Here is a 26,783-nt window from a genome sequence, read left to right on the forward strand (position 1 = left end):
CAAAATCATACATTTAGAATACATGTAAACACAAATAAATGTAAGAGGAAAAGAGTATTAAGCCTTCTCTTCCCTCAGTAGACATCAACAGCTCCCAAGAACTAATGAATACTACTACTGATCACAGCACTGGCATATACACAGAAAAATAAAATTGCATAAAGAAAATTTGAGCATATTCTTACCAGCAAACTGTAAAACTGTTTAATCAAAACAGAAACTACTCGCAGCAAACGCATACAGATGGGAAAGTATGGTTTTTCCACTGGTGCTGGGGAAGATGAGGTGGTGGAACCTTGCCTGAATTTGATATTTGGGGAGAAGAGCTTTATAACAAGAGGGCATACCCTTTCTTTAAGAAGAAAACTGAATTCCTGATGCTGAAAAAGAAAACAGAAAAAAAGTTACATGCAGATATTCCTTAATTGCTAGCAGTAGCTCTTATTATACATCTTATTTACATTTGTAGTTATGATCAAGCAGTCTGAAATCATGCAAATTCTGGTATAAATGACAATCAGGAAATGAAAAAGCAGAACTGCAGACACCATTGTAAAGCTACCAGAAAGTATGAAATTACAATTGTCAGGTTCATGCCATGCATCCTTCTTCCTGTATTTTGCAAATTGAAATAGGCTGCTAATATATCACTTATATATTTATAAATTAATTTATCTACTGTCAGCTAATAAAACACATTATTGTAGGATCATGAGGCATTTATATGCAGTAGATACATGCAATTCACAGTCTTGATTTTTACTTTACAAGTGGGGTGAGCTTAATAGTTTTGTAGAAGTAACAATTTCACAAATTTAGTTACAGAGCTGTCATAAATAAGGCAAGATAAGAAAATGCATCTCTGGAGGAGATATAAACACCAAAACCAAAAGTGAAAGAGTAAAACAGCTCTACAAAATGTATAAACATAAATAAAGCAGAAACCTAAATAAAGTGTTTAGGAATAGAAAAACATTCAAAAAGCACACGGAACTTTTCTGTTAAACACCACCCCACCACCCCACCAAAACACAAAACCTAAAAGTCCTTCAGGGAAACAATATTCATGTTAAATTAAAGAGGATTTAATGAAGTGTACATTTTACTACCCGTGTGAGTAAAAGTCTTCCTGTTTTCCACCCAAGAACTACTCACTTGTAAAAACACTTGTGGAAAGTCGTTGAGGACTGACTCAAGAAGCTCAAGGCCAAACGTACGTGTCATTTCTGTCATACCCACGAGCCAGTAGGGAGCATCAGCATTAACTAACTGACAAAGATCCTTAGAAAGAAACACAGTAACATTGACATTCTCTGTAAAGTCCTGTACCAAGAAAGTTTCCCAACTTCATAATGAAATCTACAAACTCTCCTCATTTGTGAGCAATCTCCTGATTTCAATGTATTTTTTCTTTAAATACTTTTTAACACAAATTATAAAGCATAGAAAATGTTTAAAATAATTTTTAACTTTGCTGGTACCCTTGTAGCATGTGTTCATTTCTAGCCTCAAAAACATCTCAAGACGAGTGAATTTGCTAAGTCAAGAAGATTTTTATTGGTGTGATGAATGCAACTACTCCTTTTCATTACATACTTGACTTTAATGTCCAATACCAACCACAAGAAACAGGACTGAATTACAGTTGCAGTGTTTTGCTCTGTACTAGGTCTTGCTGAGATGGAATTAATTCTCCCCACAGCAGCCCTTACAGTGCTGAGCTTTGCATTGGTAGCTAGGAAGGTGCTGATAACACACCAGTGCTTTGGCTACATCTGAATAGCACTGAAACAGCCTCAGTGCTGTCTCTCAAGATTTCCCCCCACTGCCACCAAGGGGTTGGACAAGATCATGGGAGGGAACACAAAAAATGTTATCCCAAATTAACCAAAGAGATATTTCATACCTCAGTTATAGAACCTAAGAAATGGAAGAGAAAGGGAAGCATCTGTTATTTACAATGTTTGCCTTTGGGAGCAACTTCCAGGCATTCTGAAGCTCTGCTTCCCAGGAAGTGGCTGAACATTGTTTGCTGATGCACTTTGCTCATGCACATGCAAACTCTTGCTTTTGCTTTAGTAAACTGCCTTATCTCAACCTATGAATTGTTTTCCTTCTTTTCTCTCCCCATCGTCTGGGACAGGGAGTGGTAGAGCACTTTGGAGAGTACTTGAGAGTCGAGCTAGGGTAAACCCACCACAGGCTCACAGAAATAAGAGTCTTGAATTTAATGCAGACACGTACACTTAGCTATTATTTAAGATTTTTAGTAAAACACTTTCCAAGGCCACTTTATCTTCATTTTCTCAGCATATCATCACCAATTAGAATAAACAGCATAAGAAAACCCAAGGCTCTGGTTAAGGACATTGTCAATACGCCAATGGCAAATTCTTTAAATTTCTTAAAGAGATGTAGAAGCACCCAATCTTAACTGCAAATACAAAAATATATGCTCCACATCTACCTGAAAAAGCATATATGCATCCTTAGCACATGGCTTCAGCGTACTGACAGATCTTCTATTGCTGTTCCCTTGAACTGCAGCTGGCTGGTCAACAGCATCTGTGCAAAAAAACAAAACAAAGTTTTGTGAACAAAGGTACTGTTAAAAATCAAGTACGCATTAAGTGTTCTCACAGGAATATTCTATGAGAATGGCCAGGTAATTCTTCTGCAACTTATGATGTCTTTAGAAACAAACATTAGATTGACTACCAAAGATCATTGATACCAAGCACTGCTTTCCAATGTTCTCTTCAAAACTACTGCTGCCATGTATTTCCCACTCAGCAATCTATGGTATCTGCATCATAAATGACACTCTCACCTCAAATCCCTTTACAGTACTAACCTGAAGACCAGTTCTCACAGCTTGAAAAAAAAACTCTAGGTTTTATATATTGTTGCATTGAACTGGACTGACACAATGGTGAAGGATTTAATCTCCTTTAAATACCAATCAGTGTAAAAAAGACATTTAAAATGAATGATGTCTGTGACGTTTTCATAACATCCATAGACATCTTACTACTTCTTTATCTGAAAGAGAAACATCTGATATGTGCCAAAAAAGCAGGTAAATAAAAGCAAGCTGAGTAAGCAGTATGCCCACCTTTGTATCGTTCATCTTCAGCAACCACTCTCTCAAACACAACAGTAACTACCTGCCGCACTGTAGCTGCTGCAGTGTTATTTGTGATATTATCTTTTGTGAAGTGCAATCGAAAGCAAAGTACAATTGCCTGAAAGGAAAAAAACAGAAAAAAAAAAATTACCTTACAACAATATATTTCATCTTTTAGCTAAGAGTCAAGAAGGTTGATGGACTGAGGAATGCCTTCTGCTACAGTTTGTCAGAAGGTTGTCAAAAAAAAAAAATAAATTGAAGAACCAGAATACATTCTATGGATTACCCTAGCCAAAAAACTCCCTAGCAATCCTCCCCAAAGGCAATCAAAAAGTGGTATTAATTGAACACATTACAATGTGCCAACAAAATTGCAGTCATCATACAGAGAATACACAGTAATCATCACACAGAACAACTTGTATCAATTAATGTCAAAAGGACATTAGGATTGTAAGGTTAATCACAGAAAGGTCAGTCAGCTTCACAGCTAAAATGTCATTCCTCTCCTACGCTGAATCACAATACTTTCACAATCATGTTGCCTTGACTGCTATTAATCCTAAGACGTGCATTTCAAAGTGTCATTGTGCTGGCAATGACCTGAATACTTTTTCCCATTAGATTTTGTTATTACCTCTAGCTCATAGTTTAATACTTACCTGTTTTATAATGAATATTGAAAATTAACATTTTTATGTGTAACGAAACCCGTATTTCTTGTTCTTCATATACTGTGTTCTTGCACTTTCAAGAGCCTCAACCACACTCAGCCATAGTGCTACATGCTGTGAGCCATACAAGATCCAGAATTTTCTTTTGCCTCTTTTTCATGTCTGTGATTTGTGGACTCTACTAAGATCATATTGCCACATCAGTTTAAAATCTTGCAACAGCTTGACTGAAACATGAACATGCAATATATGACTGGCTGAAACCAATTTTCTACAATGTAATCTAGAAGAGAAACTAACTAAGCAGAGTTTCACAAGTCACAGAGGGTAAACAATGTTGCTTCTTCAAAGAGAAGTATTTTATACTTTAAATTAAACTGGACTGGGAAATTATTTTTTAGTTGAAACATAATATCTAAAATGTTTCATGTTTAAAACTAGGACCCAAAGTTGTTACTGAAAGAGCAATAACTGGACTGTTTTCAAAAGAGATTTAAGGCCGTGTGGAAGGCAGCTTCTTCTAACATTTTCTCTTAGGCAGAGTTTACACCTTGCCATGTGCTCTGATTACAGTTCAAAAATATACAACAAATTTAACAGATGAGAAGGATAGGCATTGGCTCAGAGTTTTTATTTCAAGTTCCTATTAAGTCTGAAATGTATTATTGTGGAGGAATTACAAAACACATGGAAAAGGAAGCTAAAAGAAATCCCATTTTCAGAGTCTAGTCATAAAGACAATACAGACACAATAGAATCAAGAACCCCCTTTCCTCATTCATTGTTTTCACATGCTTCATATGTAAAATTTCCCCATTTTTCCTCTTGGATATTTTAAATTCTGTAGTTGACACCAACAAATTCTTACCTTGGACAATGCTTCATCATGCACAACTGTATTGGTTGTTAAAAGTACAAGAACTGTCTGGAGCAATTTAAGTTCTTCAAGACTGTTCTCCATCAATTGCCAAAGCATATTAATAATGTTTCCTGCTGCAGCCTGCAAAGAAATAATTTTTCTGTTACCTATTACAATATTTATGTACTGGTATATCATGTACATATGTAAGAATGTCACTGTCATAGGGGCATATCATAAATGAATGTGTCTGTTTGTCTCAACTATAGGACTACTTTGAGAATATAATGCAAATTTCATTGTCACAAGCTTCCCAAAGTATTTTTAAATTGACAACAGAAATGTCTTAATATGCAGTACAAATTAAAGCCTGTACTTAATTTTCTACTTGGAAACATGGAAGACACAGTGAAAATGTATTTTACCCTCAGAATTCACTCATGTCAGAGAGAAAACAGTGTAATTTTACATTACACAAGCACAACTGAAGGTGTATTTTTATAGCATTATTTTCATCAGCTTCCTAACATACTATATATGCAGCACCATAATATATCATGACATTTACTGCTGCAGAAAATGTGCATCTATTTTACTTTATTTTTAAAAATAAAATGTAACAAAAGCACAATAACATTATTGCACAAAGTATATTTTGTTGATGCACAAGGTTCATCACATGTTCATTTCCTGCAGTGTAAGAATGTGAATTAAATGAGCCGGCTTCAATTTTCATAAATTTCCTTCTAGAGGTTACTATACTGCCTCACCTCTTTTTTTTTTATGGTGTAAAAGGTTTTCTTTTAAATTACTGAAAAACAGACACGAGTAAAATATTTTGTGGACTATATTCATTATAATATAAAGAGCCTCCTAAAACAACTCATTCACCTTCCATTTGAGGTCTGTATTTCTCACTCTGAAATATTTATGTTTCTGTATAAAGATTGATCTTACCTCTGAAACAACTTCATGAGACATAAGCCTCTGTATGGCTGCTAGACACAGCTGAGTGATCTTTGGTTCTTTTGTTCCACAACCCATCAGAAAAGGCTGAACCACCTCTGAGCTGTTCTCTTTCAAAGCTTTCAAAGAGAAATATGGAAGCAGTCAATGTTTAATACTTTGAAAAATACAGTGCAAAAATTGTTAATCACACCTATTAACAAAAAGCAATATCCAGTCTTGGAAATTTGGGATTTACACGTGGACCACAGGGAAAAGCCAAGTGAAGACACATGGGCTGACACAGCTCACTTCCACAATTATCCTGGCCAAGGCTCAAATTCCAAGAACCTTCTCCCTTAAACACTCAAGTGACTTTCCAAATCCAAAACATCCGCTTAAGAGTCCATGTGGTTAGCAAGAAGGTGTACAGTTCTGCCAAGGCCAGAGCTTTCCCTGGCCTTCCCACAGGAACCCGTCTCAGGCTGGTAGCATTGTCCTGCTCTGCTTTACCTAATGCAGGAAGCAACACAGCGCAGCACAGAGCAACATTCCAAAGCACAGGGCAGGAAGGGGAAGAGCAAATTGCCACTGGCAAAAAAGGAGGAGATAGAGACTGGACTGAAAAAACAGGAAGAGAGAGACTGGACCGTTTGTATCCTGGGTATGTTCAACTGGCTGTGAATTTGTCAAATTGTGTTTTAGTGAAGAAGAGTAGCTTCTTAAAATGGACTTTTGCCAGGAGAAAACCAGTTTCGATAAACTTCTCTCTCGCCTGCTTTTTTTTTGTTTTGTTTTTTGTTTTGTTTTTGTTGTTGGGTTTTTTTGTTAAGGAGAAAAAGCTTCATAATGAATAAAACATTCTACACTGGCATTTAAGCCAGTTTTTTCCCATAAAAGTAACTCAAGAAGTCTGAGATATTAAAATTTTAAAATATTAAAAATATGAAAGAAAAACATGGCTTTGACTGATGAGTGGTTTTTAATTTACAGGTATGTTTGTTGATTCATGCAAACTTCTAACATTTTAGCTGCTAATCACCATTTCAGATACTACAAATTTCCTTACAGTTGAAAGGTGTGTTCTTACACTGAAGGTCATACACTGTATTTTAGTCTATGTGTAATAGAAGAAATGTATTCATTAAAAGTTTCACAAGCTTTTCAGAGGACAGTAGCTACCACAAACAAAAAATACTTTCTCACATAAAAATGCAAATATGGTCTCTACTACTAAGCATCACTACAGCTAATTTGGAAAAAAAGGAAACAAAACTACAAAAATATACTTCAGTGATATTTTCCACCTGAAACACTGACTCTAAAGTGTCTATGAAAAGAATGGGCTATTATAAATGACAGATGCCACCTTTCTATAAGATACTAGTTCTTACAGGGTGATACCAACACACAGTCCAGTTCCATCAGCCTCTTCAGAGCCAGTGCAGGCTCTGTGTCCAGTTGACATTTCTGAACTGCCACTAAATTCTAACTATCAAGCACAAAAAAGCAAGCAAAAAGATACCAAAACACATTTATCCTTAACATGAGACTCAAGATATAGTTCTGAATGGCAAAAATGGCATGAGCTAATGAATAACAAGACAAAGAATAAATTTAGCCTTTTACAATACTTTCTTCCATAACCCATTAAAAGCAACAATCTCACAACAGAATCTTTACAAGTATTTTTAATTTATGAAGCTGAAAAATTAATGTTCTGTAGATTTGCTTTGGTATCCCTTCAGGTTTTATAGCAACCAGGCACACGGGGTGATTATTAGGGCTTTCCTGTTCACTGTGTCTGGAGGTAAACCTTGATGAACCCTTCCAACTCAGAATATTCTGTGATCACATGATTCTGTACCTGTATTAGCTTCAGTCTTAAAATGCACAATAAATTTATCATTGCCAGGTCTGCCTTCATTTTACTATCAATTTATGGCAGAATATATTAAAAAAGCAATCTATCTCACTGAACCGTAACAAATGAGAAGTTTTTGGGAAGTATAACTTACCCGTTCATTTCATCAGCAAGATTATAATTCTAATATTTTAGAAGAACTCCTAAACCATAAATTTTTGCGTATCTCAAAGCCACATGAAAATAATTTCTAAAATTTATCTCCTGTGATTTAAAATTTCTCCTCTTCTGGAATTTCTCTAATTCTTATAAATTGATAATAAAGTATGTACACACTGCCAAGAATGAAGACTTTGGAACTTAAAGCTCAACTTAACTTTTCCAGGAGACAGAAAGAAATTAGATCACTAACCTCAACGTTCTGGCAGGTTAAACATAATCCACCAAAAATAACAAAGATGTTTAAGATTTTAATAAAGATTTTAAGCCTGCATCTATTTTCCTAAAAACTGTAATCCTACACAATTAAATGCTTCAAGAAAGCACCAGATCAGCTTATTCAAAGCAATATGATGTAGTTGTTCTTATCTATGTCAGTGAAATGACAGTTTATACCAAAATATTAAGAAAATTATATCCTGATCAAAATATTTATTTGTATTACTAGAATGTCATAGATGATCTTAAATTATCTAGCAGTCAGAAAGTATCCATTAGATTTCATAATTACATTGTAGCATTTTGAGGCTTTATTATTACTAAGGTATATATATTATTCTTCAGAAGATTTTAAATATTAGATAGACAATCTCTTGACACTAACTTATCTAAAAGATTAGCTTATAATTGATACCTCAAAAATACAAGAGTTCATAAAGAATTGAGTCTGGTTTTGTGCTTTATTATGCCTGAACTGTGGAATGCTAGGATAATGCGCAGGCAAAGTACATTTACCCAGTACAAAACTGTGGAACAAAGGAGGAAAAAGTTATTATCCTATTAGCAAAGATTAACTAATCAAAATAACTTCTAGGGCCTGCTGGTTTCCCAAACCTCTTAACAACAAATCTATGCAGGTTTTTTGAATTAAATAAATACTAAGTACATTTTAGTTTAAATTTTCCAAGAGAAAACAATTTAAATTTTTTTACCAACTACAAGAAAGTATTTCTTCAAAAATATGAAAGCAAAGACAGCCCATCCATCATCAAATTTAATGCTCTTTCCTATCTCTTCACTTTGAAAACTAATAAACAGAGAATTTTGCATGATTAGAAATTAGCTTTCTAAAATACGAACTTCTTTATGCAGTAGTATGTTTCTGGCTTCCCAATTGGCTAACTACTGCTTTCCCTTTTTCATTTGTGTATTTTGATACAGCTGACATTACCTGGCATACTTTTCCCACTTATGTCAGCATTCATGACAGCAGTAAAAACAAAGAAAATAAACAAATAAAAAAGAGGCATTAAAGTGAAATACTGAGGAGTGGGTCTATTAATTCAAATAATCCTAGAAAATGCCTCCTTAACAATATCTGATTTACATATCTCAAATCAAGATATGGTTTTGCAGCTGGACCTTCCAAACAATCTAGCATTTCAAGGATTTTGACTACATCTGGGAGACACTCAAGTATTAATGCAGGGACATTCAAATCCAGCCAAGGGCTTTACCAGCAACTGGCAAGAAGCCAACTTTATAAAGCGGCAGACAGTCAAGAGATATTGTTTTAAGCACTTACAAAGCTGCAGCTCACAAGATATGTCCCATCCCTCAAGGCACTGGAACATCTTAAATTGAATGACCTTGTCTCAGATAAAGATGGATTTTTGCCTACCAGTTACAAGTTCCCAAAGGCTGGTACTAATACATATGTGGATCATACTGCAGATCTCCACACAGAGCACTCAACCACAGCAACTAAAACAGTGAGAATGTAGGGTCAAAGTATTTCATGTTATTTATCTAAGTGGATGATTACTTTTGTAGAGCATCAACTGAAAACAGAGCCCTTCCTCAGCATCCTAATAGCACTAAGAAACAAGTAGTGTTAAAAATCTTCCATGCTACTGGATCTTTTGCTAGGTGCCCAAAAGTAAAGCATCAACAATATATTACACACTAAAAGACATATCCAAGACATCTTTTCAACATTTTGATCTGTCACTCAGCTTTATTTTTTTTATTGCGCTGCAAATAATTACCTGCCAAAATATCTGTGTTCCGTGCAGCTATTGTTTTCACTTTTATTATTCCTGATTCAGCAGCCTGGAAGAAAAGAAAACAAGTAGTTTAGATGCTGTATCATACATTAATATCTGCAAAGAAATAAAAAATATTGTAGATAAATGAAAAGGTATAGTCTCAGAGAAAGAAATGTATTTGCAGTGGCTTCTGTCAGCAGAGCTAATTCAGAAATTATATTTTTGTAGCAGCTGGAATTCCTTTTTAGAATTCCACAGGAAGGGCAATATTCAGAACTTTCAGAAATCACGATTCTCATTATATTACTTTCAAGTCTATGAATGCAAAAAAAAATCACTAGTAAGCATAAACACTGTTACATAGTCTCTATAAAGTTTCAAACTATGAGTATAAAAATGAAACCCATCCTTCCCCTGGATTTTGGCTCCCAAATGTCCTACACAAATTATTCCAGAGCATTGCCACTAAGATGACTTTAACAATACTCTGTTCTTCCCAGCATGCCATACAGTGCACAGCACCAGTTCCTCCCCTTTCCCCACAGGTAGGACTTGGCAGAGCAGCAGCATCATCCTCTCCCTGGCATGCTCCTTCAGCAGGGGTAGGGCTGCATGGGCACAGTGCGGCCGGGTGACAACCAAGGCTCCCAGCTCTGCCAGGACCTCACACATGGCCCCAAGGGAACAGCAACTCCCTCTTCAATGCCCACAAACACCTCCCTGCAGAAAATCACTCAGGTCATGTTCTCTCATGTACTCAAACTGGAAACCTAATACTGAAGCTTTGCATTTCAAGACACTTCTGAAATTTTTGTGTACAAAACACCGAAGATACATTGTACATTGTGCCTTTGTATATTTAAATTTCATTAATACGCTGTAAGCCTCCGGAAAGAATCAAATAAATCAAAATAAATGCAAGAAGTTTTCCCAAATGACTGGATGCAAACTGCTGGAAACTACTGTTCTACAAATTTGAAAGCACCCTTCCTCTTTTATTTCAGCTTTGTATTTCTGTGCTATTTCCACACTAAACATTTTTATTTTTCTTCTGATACTACTATTTAAAGATATGTGCTGTCACCACAAAACAGATTAGAGAAGCAGAGAAGCTGTCACAGCAGAAATATGAAAGCAATAGTACATGAAGTTTTACCAAGTATTAATATTCCCTCTCCAACAAGATTTCACAGAAAGTCAGGTTAAGGTGACTGTATAAATTCACAATTAAATATTTTAATTAAGATTTGATACACATATTTCTCAAAATAGCTAAATGAGAAATGCAAAGCTAACAGGTTTTTGTTTGGTCGGTTTTTAAAAAAAAAACCCTTTTTTTTTATTTTTTTAAATTTTTTTGTTCATTTCCCAAAACAATATAGGAAGACTAAGCAGTGCCTTAAAATCCTGGAGATTTATTTAAGTTTTTCTGAACACAGTTTTCTACTTTAAAGTCAATAATATCCACAGTGCCTGATACAACATGCTCAAATGAGCACAAAGCAACATGAACATATATATCTTGCATACGTAAAATAAGGCGTGCCAGATGCAGCTCTCATTTATTTTAATTATATTAATTTATTAATGTGTTGAAGTTCTTGAGATTTAAGTCAAACCCTGTTCTTCTTCAGTTATAAATTGTCAGCTAATTGTAGGGGTTCTTGTCACAACATATTGTTCCTATTAATTAATATGAAGGATTTGTCACACTCCAACTTCAAACTAAAACTAATCACATCAACTGGCAATTGATTTCTGTCTTGCCAGGAGTGACAAACTCATTTTGATTCAAAGAAATATTAAGCCTGATCATATTAGTGGCATTCACAAACACCATGCACTTTGCACAAAAATTTTCTAACATAATGGCTCTCAGTTGTTTCCATGCTGGCTTTATATAAAATAGTATACATTAAAAATAAAAAAACAGAAAAAGTAAAACAAAACAACTGCTGAATATAAGCATTCTTCTCCACAAGATACAGAAATTTGTACGATCATCTGCATTGTGCTATGGTTTCTATTCAGAATCCCAGCTAAAAATGTTTACAGTTAAAAACTAATTGCACTGCATACAAATCCTACAAAAGAAAAATACTCTAATGTATATATAAAAGAGATAACACATTAACATTATAAGAAAATACCTCACTTGATCATAAATAGCCAACAGAAAACATGATACCTATAAACAGTTCTAATCTGTATACATGAATGTAAAAGTGTGCTTGGATTGCATCAATTTAAGTGGCAAATTAAAAGATATATTCATAGATTTTAAGTTTACGAATTTATATCAATTGCTATTGCAGTTTGCAGGACACTGCAACATGAGAAAAGGCTCTTACAAAACACTAATCAAGGAGAAATACAGCATCTTAGTTTGTGTATTTATGGGTTCAAATATGATAATTTACTTTCATATAAATATATAAGGCACCATGTTTTTAAAGCACCGATTTTAGATGTAACATTACCAGCTTCCCTTAGCACCACAACTGACAGTAGTCTAACAAGCAAGTCAGTCCTCTATTTTGAAAAGAAGCAAATACATGTAATTCCTGAAACATAACAGAGCTTAAATGTACTTAAAACATTCAGCCAATTAGATTTCCAATTCTTCTGCTTTAATAACTGTGAAATGAACTGATATAAAATGTCTCAAGCACGCACCTGCCATTATTGAGTTTTGGTTCATGTTTCTCCTGAAGCAACTGCAGCATCCAGTCTGGGAAGGTGAAATATTGACGAAGAAGAGAAATTGACTGTCAGTGATAGCACATATTCAAGTCAATCTCTTCCAGTACTTTGATCTGCTTTTAATCAAACATTCAATAATCCCACAGCAAAATTCAACAGGACCCTCTGGGCTCAAACACTTGCCCCATCATCTCTCTGCTTCCTTGGAAATTACCAAGTATTTGCTAATTGTGTGGAAATAACCCTTCGCAGAAATCAAAGTAAGGCAAATAGAGAATTTATGTACCAAAAAATTTTAAAAATCAGGACAGTGCAGTTTTAAGTAGACTGAGAAGAAGTCTGTGCCTAGTGTCTATCTCCTGGCCTCAAAGTTCCTCTTTGAATGTGCAATCTGACAACAACATTCATAACTGCCTTACAGAGGTTCTCTGCACATGAGAGACCACAATGTGGAAATGCATAGAGACTTCCAAACCCAGCTTCAGAAGTTTCTCAGATTCAAAACTCTTCCCCTCCTAACAGACTTCTCAGTCTTCAGTTGAAACAGGGAAGAATTTCAGCCTTCCTATCATTAGATGTACTGTCAGCATCTTCCCAATTTTTGGAAATTTTTACTTTGTTTAGCATCTAAAGCACTTATAAAGTACCAGAGGCAGGTTCTATCTGCTCTGGCAATCAGGAAGGAAAGATCTAGCAGATCCTCAAGCAGAACCAACATTTACCAACATCCAGACAACATTCCCGAGCTAAATCTCTCCACACTGTAGTCTGTGTAGATATATTTAAAGATCTATAACTCATAAACAGCATATGAAGGTATTAGGATAACTGGGATATTCAATTCTACATGAATTCAGCATGACATAAAGGCAAGCCACCCACACCACAAGTGGTAAGTGCGTCTAGAAAGTACCAGTTCTTTAAATCTGTTTTCTGGGACATCATGGAAGCTCTTAAACCCAGCTGCACAGGCAAGCCACATTACCTGATCATCATCGTGTTACCCAGCAGCCCAAGAACGGGACTTGTCTTGGCAGTAGGAAAAATAATGACACGGCATATGCTTTCACATTTAACTCTCAGAGGCCAAGACATCTTGGACCTCTATTGCAATGCATACAGACAGGCAAGTAAGGGACCAGAACGGTCAGCTGGGATGTGATCTGACAGTACATTAGGTGCTCTGCAGTAAACTCCATGGATTTGTCTTTACTCTGGGGTAAACATGAGTTACCCTTCTTTTACTGAAAAATAACAATAGTTAAAAGTTAACAACTTTTTCTAAGGGAAAGATCACACAAAATTTGAATCTAAAGTGACAAAAAGCAATTGTTGTCTCTGCCATAGCAATAGTTTTTTTTAAAGTTTCAAACCTGGATTTTAAAAAAAGCTTGAAAAAGGATAAACATGCTAATCTTCAAAGGAATTTATATCTAACAATTAGGAACAGAAGTCATCACCTTTTTTACCTTACTAACCAAAAAAACACATTCCCATAAGGATATTTAATACAACAACCAAGCATGTGCTAATTTCTACTAAGGACTGATCTAAAATTAAGGATATTTATGTATGAATTTCTAAATGTGGTAGCATTGTTACCAAAAGTTAATAAAACCAAGAATTTTCACTGCTAGTGCTTTTGAATGCCCATTTGTGTTTCCATTGTACATTAGCACAAATTGCTATCTCCAGAGACACAAAAACTGTTGTAACATTTGCAGTCCTTACCACACAAGTTATTTCTCTATTCTAAAAGGAAAAGCATTCAGAAACGACGGTCTGTATTGGTATTTACATTACATTGTTTGCCAACCTTTTATTAAGACTGGATGAGAGTAACATGTTATCTACAGTCACTTCCATATCTACTACATGAAATAAAAAGAGCAGTTTTTTTCTATCCACAATTGTCTGCCTTTCCAACTGGAACGCTAACCCCATATCCAACAGTTTAGATAAGAGGTCCTCCTGTCTAAAGTACAGTTTCACTTCAAAGTGATTCTGCCTTGCTGTGCAAAAGCATATTCTGGACCATTACTGTACTGCTAAACTATCATTTGGAAAAGAACACACAAAACCTCCTCACTAAATCAGTCTCATGAAAGCACTCAAGAGTACCACATTTTTGTGAAAAAGCATTGTACTTGCCTTCTGTATTTTTATCTTCTTCCCCCTGAGTACAATCTCTACTCTGACCCTTCTCTTTTATACATACTCATTTTATGTGTAATTTAAACTGCCAAAATGCCAGTTTTGATCTGACATTACTGTACACTCACAGGGGTTTATTACACTGAACAAATTACCATTTTATTATAAAATTATCATAAATTAGAAAAAAAAAGCATTAACAGATTCCATACACTTTATTCTCCAGCTGAAGACCTAAGATACTGCAGTTTATGGGTTTTGTATTTTAAAAACACACAATATTGTTCATTTCCAGTGCAACTATATTCGTTGCTCTCATATTCAGAGTGCTCTTTCAGACCTGACAGGAGTGACTACTCCTCTGGTCCATTAATCTTCTGAAATTGTCAGTTTGCAGTACCAGCAACCAATTCAGAATCCTGAAAGTTACCCATCACAAATGCCAGGAGAATTGCCAGAGTTAACTAAAGTGCTTCAGAGCTGCTGTCTCTGGAGCTGCCTCACATGATGTGAACATAAAGATATTCAAATACAAATACTTATTATCACAAGTTTTCATTTGACAGTCAAAGTACTACACCTCAGCTGGAAAAAACATCACATATAAATTAACAGATCAAATCACAATGCATAACATAAAACATTTCATTACTGAACAGCACTAATGTAGACAGAAAGGCAAAAAAGCTAATACCTGAAAGAAAAGCCACTTAGCAACAAACAAATTTTTAAGCTGTTTTTCTCTCTTCAACAGACAGAACAAAGACATACCTCATATTTTGTATTGTATTCTATATAAATGATATGGATACCTAAATAGTATATATTATGTAAGGCATATAATACATTAGATATCTATGTAGTGTAAGGATATCCTGAGAGAGCCCTTGTCTACCATTAAGAGATTTCTGAGTGATCCATTCAAGTACCATACGACTGATTTGAAACCAGTGAAACAGAGCACTTGCACTTGAATTCTAGTTACACACTATTGACACAATTATCATTCTATGTTAAAAATAAAACAACACACAGTTTCAGAGCTTTAGGAGATACACACTTGACGTTCAAACTAACGTTGCCTTCAGTTTGTCAATCACAACAGATGGGACCAGGCAACTTTTGAGGATTTGCTACAAGTATTATATTCAGTCAGCAACGTCCATTTGCAAGACACCAGGTTAAGAGAAACAACATTTGACAGTTTAGCATTAGCTGGAGTCTCCAAGGATTTCCAACTTCTGCTATATGTTTCCTATATAATCTTCCAGAAACCATGGGAGGCAGACTGGAATTAAATCAGAGATTAAGATGCACAAATTTAAATATTTAGACTCCCATTACAACGGAGACTGTCTCTCCTCAATACTCCTTAATTCTTAAAGCCTCTCCTTAAGCTAATTCAGCTGACCCACTAGCAGGGGCTCAATGCAGAAGTCTAAGCTCAGGCCTCTGTATCCAAGACAACTACACGCAGACACCAGAAGACCCATGCTCTTCTGGACCAGAGGCTGGAAGCCAAGCAAGAAACATTACTGTATCTCAAGCAGCAATGTAGAACACCTGCTGTGTAGGTGATAGAGGGAATCAATCCCCTGGCTATGAGATACACTGAATAGTTCTTTGGCTCTATTGTCTGTCTTTCCATAACAAGCCAAGCATGCACAATCAATGAAGCTTAGACATCCAACATTAGGCACCTTAATCCTGCACTGAAAAGTGTAACTTAGAAAGCATAGATGAATATACTGAAACTTTTAATAATTTTCTTCATTAATCAAATTGCAAGGTATTACATGACGAAGAAATTGGACCTGTGTGGCTTAGGTGAATCACTTCAGAACACGGAACACTTCTTCTGAAAGACTAAAATGATCACATGAAACTTATGATTTACAATGGACTATGAAGCTTAGAACACATCTGAATATATGGTTTCCCCTAGAAATGTAAAAATTCACTTTTAAAAACATAATTTTGAAAAATATGCTACTGTATAAAGGTCAATATTGAATAAAAATGACTGCAAAATTAATGGACTCCAAACATAAAGCTCGCAGACACAGCAAGCAGTAAAGACCAGAAATTATAAAAGAAAGTAAAAGAGATATTAGGGATTACTGGTTTCAAGTTACCAGCTATGGTCTGGCAACTCAAGAATGCTACCTTTTACTGTAAAGACCTGAAAATAAACCAACCAGGAAAGTTCAGTGCAGGTTGAATTCCCTGTGGGCTACAGTGTCAGAATTACTTAAAACATTTTATTAAAAAATAAAGTGAGAAATGCAAAAACTTGATTACTTCTACAGAAAATGGTCTATGTACAAAGACTTCTTCTTTCCTAGGTTCATTTGGCTCATCCTTTTACCACTAAAGTAGCATGAATGCAGATCACTCAGAAACTATTCAATGCTAGAAATACATCAAGTGACTCAGATGCTCAAATCACAAGACAGTTCAGTATGTAATATTCTTTCTTAGCCTTCTCCAATATGTCTACTGCGCTATGTCCAACAAAATTTCTGAAATATTATTATCATTACTAACAGCTAACAAATATTCACACGTTTTGACGGCTCCTTCCAGTTGCATTAGGAGTCCTAATGATCACTAACATTATATACTAAACTGATCTGTATCTTTTTTCATGTGTGTTTAACTTTTGCAATACATCCTCATGTTTAATTTCACAGAGCTACCCAATGAAATCAGAGGTTCTCTTAAAAGGACAAGCTTTCCAATTAATTTTTATGCATTAGCTTTAAAATGTGTTTGGCATATCATTCCTAAACAAGAATGATTTAACCCAGAGGACTGAACTGTCATGTATATCACTCAATGCAAACAAGACTGGACTCCAAAGGAAGAAATGCAGAATAATGCTTGTCTTCACACAACACATAGCCTCTCAGAAAGGGCAAATCCTATCTCTTGCCTCAGGCTAGTCCACACCACATCTACTTAATTAAATAATTTAAAGCTTGTTTTGCCCAGAAGTCATTCAAATCCACCTTTTTAATTTTTACCCTATGAGCTTTTTAAGGCTACTTTTCTGCAAGAAGAGTTACTTATAAAAGAAGAAAAAATAAGATTGCAAAATTGGATTCTATTATTTTTCCTGGATACAGCAAATTACAATAGTTTCAAAAATATGTCTATGTGCCAAAGGCACACACAGCTCAGTAAGTAGCTAAGTAAAAGCAATGCTGCTCTTTCAAACAAGGATCTGGTAAAGAAACAGCACAGGTGAGACTACCAAAAGCTTTCTTCCAAGAGGTCCAAGAGAGCATTTATACTGACCAAAATATTCGAAGCTAATTCTGTGCTGCTCTTCCAGTGGAGACAAACTGAACATCACTTCTTTTCCAACAAACAACAAACATCTAAAACATACAGGCATCTGCAACCCATTATACAACTGCCAAGAAAAGGGCATGCCCTGGTCCAGCCCAAGCTGATCCTGCCATGGGATGGTGCAGTAGTCCCTGCCTTCCCCAACACTGCCCGTCCTCTTCCTTCCCCTCTCCTACCAGCACAGATGTGCCTGAAACTGTGCAGGGAGCTGGATAGGAGTTATTTTTCTGTGATTTTTTTTAAACTCACTTTGCTTTTACTGTTATTTAAAAGTCAAGAAAAAAACCTGACACAACACCGAGACTATGAGCCTACTAGAAAGCTGCGACTGCTTGCTTGGATCTGTGTAAATAACAAGGATTTACATACAACTGAAATTCAGGCTACAAGAAATTTTTGGGTATACTTATTTCTCATTTTAACTTCATTATTTCTGCCAATTATAAGTATCTTCCCCTTGTATTTCTAAGTTTAGCATTATTTAATGCAGTGGAATTATCTAACCAAATCTGATGCAGTTTACTGAACAGTATTTTCATTCTGCAATAAGAAACAGCAGGTAACATATTTAGGACACCAAACCATTTTCAGTTCTGTGATAACGAGAAAATTCTTATTGCACTTCACTAAGGAAAGCACAACCAGCCTTCCATGAATGCAGCACACAATAACAAAACTACAGTCACTAGCAGGTTAAAATAGTTTATAAAGCATTATGTGTGCAGCATGCAATTCAGTGCAGCGTTAGCAACATTACAATATTCTCTATTACAGAGTAAATCTCAGAGCCCACTGTATTAAAAATTACATATTAATGACCGAGTAGTATTGTTTTCTAGGAGAAACACCAGATTATTTTAGATAACATCAACAGATTGATGCTTGTACCAAAGACTGTCTCATCCTCTGTAATTTCAAGCTCCAAAAGACAGTGTTTTATTTACACTTTTCTGAGAGCTTCTATCCCATCCATGGCTACATCTTTTCTAAATGGGCAACAGAAATACATCATGAAAATATAAAGACATTTTTCAGCAATGTCATTATTTGTATGTCTGCCAATATAAACAGGTTTGGCATATCAGAGACATAATCACCAAATCACTTATTGGTCACAGTGTATAGCATTCATGCCTAGTACACTTCTGTAGTCAGTGATGATCTGAAGAAGGATCAAACAGAAAAAACATCTAGCAACAAAGAGAAATTGGTTTCAGGTGTAATAATAACTGGTATTCTCCATACCCTTAAGAAAAGTCAGTCTGTGGTGTTATTTAAACCCCAAACATTGCCAGCAACATAATTTCAGACCCACAGGTTCTTTCTGCAGCTCCCATTTTTAAAGCCTTAAATGGTATAACCTAGGAGCACAGATAACATATGGATACTTTGAAGCCAACAAAACATCCTGTTATTTCTCGGTTACAAGCTCCTAACTAAAGGGAAGGAAGCTGGCCACATATTCATGTCCCAAGCTTAACACTGGGAGTAACTGAGTAATTTCAACGTTTCTTAACAGATTATTAAAGTCAGCAGAAACCTCAGACTCTACTGCTGTAAGTTACTGGACTTACAGCTACACAATTTGCACATAAACATAACCTACTAAGAAAACTTTACAGACTCAGGGTAACAGAAAAATTGAAATGAAAATCCTCAAAACATTGAAGAGTTCAAGTTCCATTTTCAATAAGGGCTCATTAAGAACTTCTATTTCCTAAGTGAGGATAAGATCTAGATCGCATAGTTGGCTGTCCCCCTCTTTTCTGCATCCAAACTCCACCCCCCACCCTCACCCTCCTCCCCCAAAAGAATGCAAATAAACTTCTTAGGCTGTGTCATGCACATGCCTGTTCAAAGAATCATTTAATATTGTTTTGGTCTCTCTGAACCTAAGAGTTATTGCATAATTTTGTAACAACACATTATTAGAAAGTTGTTTAAAGAGTAAAAACTAAAACCTTTTTAATAAAAAAGGCTCATTTTTTTCTGATCAAAGCTGGTCTAAACCTTTACAGAATTGGTTAAAGAATTTACTCAAGTTAATGATCTGAGCAAAAAGCAGAATTGAGAAGTACATTACTACTTTTATCACAGAAAACCTATGAGTTAAATTAATTTTGTAGAATTTTAATACTATTAATATAAAAACAAACAAAACTAGAACAGACAATTCATTTTAGAAGTGGCTGAAGATAACAACTGCAAGCAAAATCAGACACTAGAAAGATTATGAGAAGCAGATTACCTTTATAAAGTACCTATCAAATCTAACAACTATGATATACATCTCATAACCATTAATTTGGGACTAGAAGTTTTTCAATAGTTTTATACCAGTACAGTAAGCTTATTAAGTGACATGAAAGAATACACATCAACTGCAATATAAACTCATAAATTACAGTGCATGTGGGAGTTTAGCTACACTGCAAGTAAAAAAGTTAGATTGTAAGTAGTATGAATTTGTTTTTAAAAGCCCCTATTTAAACATGGTTTAAAAAACTGGTGTTGTTTCAACTAAGTGAGAAGAATATGTCATTCCTCTGATCACTCCAGCCAAATCTAATCACGATCAGACCATAGCACGCAATTAAAAAACCCTGTTAGCAGTTGAGATTTGAGGGGAAAAAGGACACTCATTTTCTTTAAAACTAGGGGAAAAAAAAGGGCTTCCAGAAGAAAGGAAGTAAGATCATGTAAGATCGTTTCCTGCAACTGGGTCATACATCCTACTGTAGGACTGCTTTCACCTCAGACTCTTTTTAAGAGTACACAAGTCCCAGCAGAAAGTCCCACCTCTTTATAAACATCTTCCAGTCAATCCCAGACAACTGTGAAAAAGTTTGTTAAGTGCTTTTAATGAGGAAAGCTATACAAATGGCCATCAATTTAAAGTGAAAAACACGAAAGTCGAACTTACACAAGAATATGATAAACGTGCTGAACAAGTATGAAGGACGAAGGACATGCAGTAGTTACTATAATATTCAGTCATGGCAAAGGTAATGAAGCATTACTAAAAATACTAGCTTACGAATGACACTGCCCAACTCCTTTGTAGATCTCAAAGAAAATAAACATTAACACAGTGGGGAAACTTGTTCAGAGACTAAACAAGAGTCACACAGTAATACACAGAAGGGAGTGCAAGCAGCACCCCCATCTCCCTCCAAACACACACGGATTTCTGTTCTACTGACCGCAGCTTTTTCTTATTTACGTGTGACCACACACAATTCCTCAGGACTGACTTTCTCGTGTTTTTCTGTGACCACACAAAATTTCTCAAACATACCAACATTCCTCTGCAAACTAAAATAGTACACAACATGGTCTGCAAAACAAGCACAGTCGTTAGCTTTAATTCAGCTGTTAAAGTGTATAATACATTGTACAACATTAAATATGCTATCACTTAATTGTAACTTAAGTCACGTAACACATGCAGTGCCTTTCTTATGTGCTTCTGGTTCTGCATCTTAAACTGACAATCTTTTAGTATTTTTCCTCCCACTATTTCACAGAAAACTTTTCTAAACAGCAAGTGGCAAACTGCTGATAGGGAAAAAATTAAACTGACTGTATAAAAACAACAGAAAAACATATGGTTAAAAAGTATATTTTAAGTTAGCAAGAAAAATTCCGACTGTTCTTCAATTAAAATAATCCTGCTCCCCGAGATGACTGAGGTCTCAGGCTGCACAGCATAAACTCAAGTTTCAAAAATAAAACATACAATCTTACTGGAATGAGTTTAATAAAGGGTTTTTTAAGAAGGAAGAAAAAAGAAGTAACCTAAACTTCTGTGTCTCCCAAGCTTCCTCTGTTGTGCCCACACCGTTGGAAAGCCACACAACCCCAAAATGACGCGGTAGCGATGGCGAGCGACCCGCACAGCTCACACCGGCAGCCACGGGTGTGCAATGGTGAGGAATAAGGCAGACCGGCTCGGGCACGGCAGCCTTCGAGAGAGGGGCAAGGCACAGACCCGAGAGGAGACCTGCGGGGCCCTGGGCTCCCACCGCAGCCTCAGGGCCGGCCGGGGCTGAGCACGGCCCTCCTCGGCCGCAGCCGGCCCGTCGGGCTCCCCCGCTCGCTCGGTGTCCGCACACCGCAGCGGCCAAGCCCCAGCACCGAGCTCGCCTCCGGCGAGTTTCGCTCGCTCCGTGGTGCCGAGACAGCCAAGCCAAACTTTGCGTTTTCCCCGGAGGGCGCCGAGGGCGCAGCGGGGCCGCCCCCGCTTCGTCCGTCAACAGACGGTCTGTCCGCCAGCCCCGCTCCCCGAGGGGCACAGCCCGGCCCGCGGCCCCCGCCTCGGCAGCGCACTGAAAACAAAAAACAGCCACAGAACACGCGACAGGCACAGCCGCCCCTGAGCACAGCCACGTCTGGGCACAGCCCGCGGCCGTGGAGGTCGGAGCTCATCGGGAACGGCACCGGGCTGGGTACTGGAGCACGGGCACGCCGGCAGCTCCGCTGCGGCCGGGCCCCGGGACCAGGGAGGCCCCTCCGGAACGGCGTCCGCCGCTCGGCTCGACTCGGCTCGGCTTGACTCGGCTCAGCGCCACTCACCTCCTTGACGGGGGGGAATTTTTTCCGGCACTCCAGGCTCAGGCCCCGCAGGTCGCCCTGCATGTTTTCCAGCAGCTTCTTCACGGCTTCGGGGCTGCTGGTCCCGGCCATGGCGCCGCCGGGCCGGCCCCGGGCCGGGCGCTGTTCCGAGCGGGCAGGGACAGCGCCTGTCGCTCCGCGGCCCCAGCCGACACGTCTGCGCCCCACACCGGAACCCTCCGGCCCGGCCCCGGCCGCGTCCCCTCCCCGCGCCGCGTCCCCCCCGCTCCCACAATCCTGGGCGCCGGCAGCTTCCGCACACACGGCCGGGGGCGGAGAGAGCGGCGGCCGCCGGCTGGAAGGAAGGGAGGGAGGGAGGTGGCACCCGGACCCGTCCTGCCGGGCTGGGTCGGGCGCGGCCCGGGGAGCGGGGCTCTTTCCCCTAGGTCCCCTTCCCCTCAGGGTCGCTGGGTCGGCGTGAAGGGGCAGAAGAGGCGCTGGGACCTGGGCCGAGGCAGGGCCGCCGGCGCTGGGGATCTGCCATGGGGAGGGGACAAACCCGGCGTTGTCGAAGGGTCACTGAGGAAGGAGTTGGCCAAGCCCTTAGGGCTTCAGCAGCCGCCAACCCCGCCGAGCGGCTGCAGGGGTGTAGGGGTCGCTCCCCTCTGGCCAAGTCCGGCTCTCAGGAACGTTTGATTATAGAAAGCAAAAAGTGAGGTATACTGTTTTTCTTTTGAATCCTGAAGTTCTTGCTTTCTTTTCAATGCGAGCGATCGTGCACTGAAACAGATTGCCCAGAGAGTTTATGGAGTCTCCCTCGCTGGAGATTCAAGAACCGTCTGGATACAATTCTGTGCGCTGTGCTCTGAGGTGCCCCTGCTTGAGCAGGGAGGTTGGACGAGATGACCCAAAGTGGTCCCTTCCAGTCTTGCCCATTCCGTGGCTCTTCAGCAGGACTGAAGCTTTGTGTCCTTCTCTGCCCGTGTACATACACAGCGCTCTGCTTTCCTCTAGGCGAAGCAAGGGTAAATCCTTCATTGAGAAGCTTTAAGATAAACATAGGCAGGAAAAACAAAGGCATGTGGAATGGTTGGGCTCCGGGTACCTTCCATGTCACCAGAAGTGTCCCTCAGAGTTCCATGCCAGCAATTTTTAACCCATTTCTAAAGCTGGCCAGCATGAGCTCTTCAGAATCTGTTACTTGGAGTAATGCAGGGAGCTTAGGCCTAATGGTTGCCTGGGAGCTTCCTTCTGGAGGATACCATTCATCATTCACCATAACAATTAACATTTCACAAAGATTTTGGTCTCTGCAACAATAATTTTTCCATATTCTTGGTACTGTAAATGCTGTACTGTGCTGGCTGCCTACCTGTAATGCAGCATGATTCTGTTCCTTGTCTATAAACCCAGGGGGTTGGAAAACATCTGTGAGTTTTGACATGCTGTAGTTGTCGAACCTGGAATTCTTGAACAAAAAATTATGAAGAAGCCAAATGAAGGACAGATTTTTACTGCCATACAATTTAAAAAAATTTTAACAGCTTTTCTTCAGACTTTCCCGAAAGTCCTCAGTCTTACTCAGACAATGTTCTAATATTTTGGGGGTTTTGTCTTGTAATGAAAAAGTAAAAACTTTTCACAAATTTGAGTATCCCTACTTGTATGTTGAGTTCATTTACTGTGAGAACCATTGCAAAGGATATAGTAAACAGGCTCCCACTGGCACAGCGTTGACTGTACCCTTATGGATAAATCTTCAGGAATGTTTTGTGAAGCAAAGAGTGCAGGATTGTTTTCTAAGTAATTTGTTATTTTAAGATCTGTATACTGTTTGCAACATACTGGTTGTTAGCTTGACAGATCTGGATAAACAGATGTTAATTTTTAAAACTTTGTAATGCGAATTAGGTGGTCAAGCTTCATGTGCCTTCAGACAAGGAACTAGGATTTCACCCCTGTGTCCAGTAAAAGCAGCCATGATTATATAACACTGTTATACTTTCAAAGTGTATTGGTCTGTGTATTCTCAAAAGCTTTGATTTTTCTATGCTTACTTATAAGAAAAACAACAAAAGAACAAGACTGTTGTCTTCAGTAGAACAATTTACGTGCTTAACCAATAAGCATTTTCCTAAGGACTTTCCCATCTTAGTGCATCTGTTCTGGGCTTCAGGCCTGATGCAATTCTCAAACCAGTCTAATACCTTAATAAGAAACATGGATGATTAGTTAGGAGAATGAATGAATGAATTATTGACTATGCACATGTGCACATTCTTAGGTAAGCTGTAATGATTTACTTCCTTTGTGTTGTTCAGATTTTTCCACAGATCTACTGTACACAGTAAGCCATGGACACATTGGTATTCCCTGAATCTACTTGTCTGCCTGTTTGCATACTTGATATCATTTACACCGATCATACGTATCTTTTCAACTACCAGCTTAGACACTCAGTCTGCTCAGCGTTGCCAAATACTGCAAAGATTGTTCATGAGTTTGGAAATGAATCTTACAGTTTGTAGAATTCTTACAGTTGTAGAAAAACTCTTCTGGATCTGCTGAATACGAGAACTGGGAACATGTGCCTGAATCTCAGATATATCTCTTAAACAACATCATCTTTCTCATCGTTTTGATGTATGCCTTTTGTAAATGCAGAGATTTATTGGTTAATCTAAATCAGTGCAGTTAAACTGTTAAAGTTAGCCAGGATCCTTTTAAGTGACACTGATTTGATTGTGAATGTGACTTCTACAGTTGCATTTCATTGCAATAGATTCTCTTGTATGTAGTCCTAAACCTCAGCAGAAGTGCTTGTCAGTCTTTTGTACACTTAAATACCCCAGCTACAATTCAAGTCACTTTTAATTCAGAAGGTGGCGCAGCATATGTGAACATCTCTGAGGCCACATTTTTGACCAGCAAGCTAAGAATGCTAGTTAGCTGTTATGATGACTTAATTTGGAATAGTACACACGCCTATATCTCAGACACATCTCTCATCTTTTAAGCAAACTTTGTATTGCATTGCAATTATTATGTTGTGATTTGCTTTGTTATTAAATTATACCTTATTTTGTGATGGGCAGTGGGTGATTGAAATAATTCCCTGTAGCATTATGGCCCTAATTACCAACAAAAATACTCATGAGACCTATCGTGACTCATTAAGTTACCTCATGTTCATTCCAAATGATGTGCATCAGTCCTTTTAATTGGATTAAACATGGGATAGCATTTGGCTGTATTAATTTCAGGTGTTTAGTCCTAATTATAGCCCATCCTGGTAGATGTATGCAGATGCAGGCTTTGTATATGAGAACTGGGTTCTGTCATCGTGCTATACAGAGACAAAACTATCAGATTTCATTCACTGTGGCAATGGTGAATCGTAATGGGAAGAGTTGTGATTTTCCTCTGACTTCACTTTACCTACACTTCTGTATACTTTTGTAAGTGATATGAATCTGAAAGTAGTGACAGTACTAAACTACAGGATATGAATAATCAATTGTGTGGAAAATTAAAGGTGTTTGCAGATGTCTCTGGTGATTTTTTTGTACTGCAGAGTAAAGAGTCACAATGGAGAAAATTTTGTCTCAGACTCAACATGGATACTGATATCAAAAGACAAAGTTAAACTTTAAATTAAAAGACAGTGAGAGATGGATTAATACCAAATAAACCCTGTAGCCTTTTTATTAAAAACTGTGCATTGTATTGGTCTGTGTAAGTACAAAGAAGCCCTTTGCTATATGAACGCTTCAGTAGCTCCTTAAATTAGAGACCAAAGAAGTGGGTCAAGAGAATATTTATTGTGACACAAATGGGTTAAAAGCAGTAATGTTCCCCCTAGTACAGGGTATTCTTCAGGAGTTTTGGAATAGAAGTGAAGTACTTCTTCATTTAGGATGTGGCTGTGCAAGGAAGTTAGATCTATCAGCAGATTGAAACGTACATTTTCCAGTGTGAACTCCTCATTAATTTAGCCTGTGTTCCTTTCTGTTCAGGTGTGAGTATATGTTTACATGTTAGTACCCATTTTGCTTTTTTGCTTACAGTTAATACACATTTTATTTCATTTGGTCAGCTAAAAAAGCAATCCCAGCTGCTCTCTACTGGTGGATCATCCTCTGCCATTAGCAAACTATTGGTAATTATGTCACATTTTGTTTAAGGTCACTCACAACAGTGTTAAGCAGCAATGCCCAAAATGTCAGACCTGTGATGTGTTTTAGGGACTCATTAGTGATTCCTTACTGAGTGCAGAACTCCAGGCACACACAAATCTCTCGACTAGAGGCTTAGATGCTTCCAAGACTCTCATGTAACC

The 26,783-nt window shown here is 37.8% G+C and overlaps 1 protein-coding gene and 1 long non-coding RNA gene across 7 annotated transcripts in view; one reads left to right on the forward strand and one right to left on the reverse strand.

Annotated features, from left to right (window-relative positions):
• Nucleotides 1-22,713, reverse strand: part of MON2 (MON2 regulator of endosome-to-Golgi trafficking) — a 105,699-nt gene extending 82,986 nt beyond the window's left edge. For 5 of the 6 annotated variants that reach the window (XM_088055156.1, XM_088055155.1, XM_088055154.1 and 2 more), the window contains exons 1-8: nucleotides 22,466-22,713; nucleotides 9,680-9,743; nucleotides 5,621-5,748; nucleotides 4,673-4,804; nucleotides 3,116-3,245; nucleotides 2,468-2,565; nucleotides 1,156-1,281; nucleotides 186-380 (exon numbers count right to left, since the gene is read on the reverse strand). In XM_088055156.1, coding sequence (XP_087911282.1) covers nucleotides 186-380; nucleotides 1,156-1,281; nucleotides 2,468-2,565; nucleotides 3,116-3,245; nucleotides 4,673-4,804; nucleotides 5,621-5,748; nucleotides 9,680-9,743; nucleotides 22,466-22,576 — 984 coding nt within the window. In that variant the 5' untranslated portion in view covers nucleotides 22,577-22,713. Of the gene's footprint in view, nucleotides 1-185; nucleotides 381-1,155; nucleotides 1,282-2,467; nucleotides 2,566-3,115; nucleotides 3,246-4,672; nucleotides 4,805-5,620; nucleotides 5,749-9,679; nucleotides 9,744-12,355; nucleotides 12,411-22,465 lie in introns of all 6 variants that reach the window. The other variant, XM_088055157.1, reaches the window with a different exon arrangement.
• Nucleotides 22,714-22,878: 165 nt separating this feature from the next.
• Nucleotides 22,879-26,042, forward strand: LOC148184334 (uncharacterized). The gene is made up of 2 exons (XR_015772557.1): nucleotides 22,879-23,161; nucleotides 24,766-26,042. It is a non-coding gene; the product is annotated as an uncharacterized LOC148184334 (long non-coding RNA).
• Nucleotides 26,043-26,783: the final 741 nt, after the last annotated feature.

This window comes from Pseudopodoces humilis, chromosome 5 (genome assembly GCF_049639895.1).
Source record: "Pseudopodoces humilis isolate 2021_Gansu_Grassland_sample_001 chromosome 5, ASM4963989v1, whole genome shotgun sequence".
Lineage (NCBI taxonomy): Eukaryota > Metazoa > Chordata > Aves > Passeriformes > Paridae > Pseudopodoces > Pseudopodoces humilis.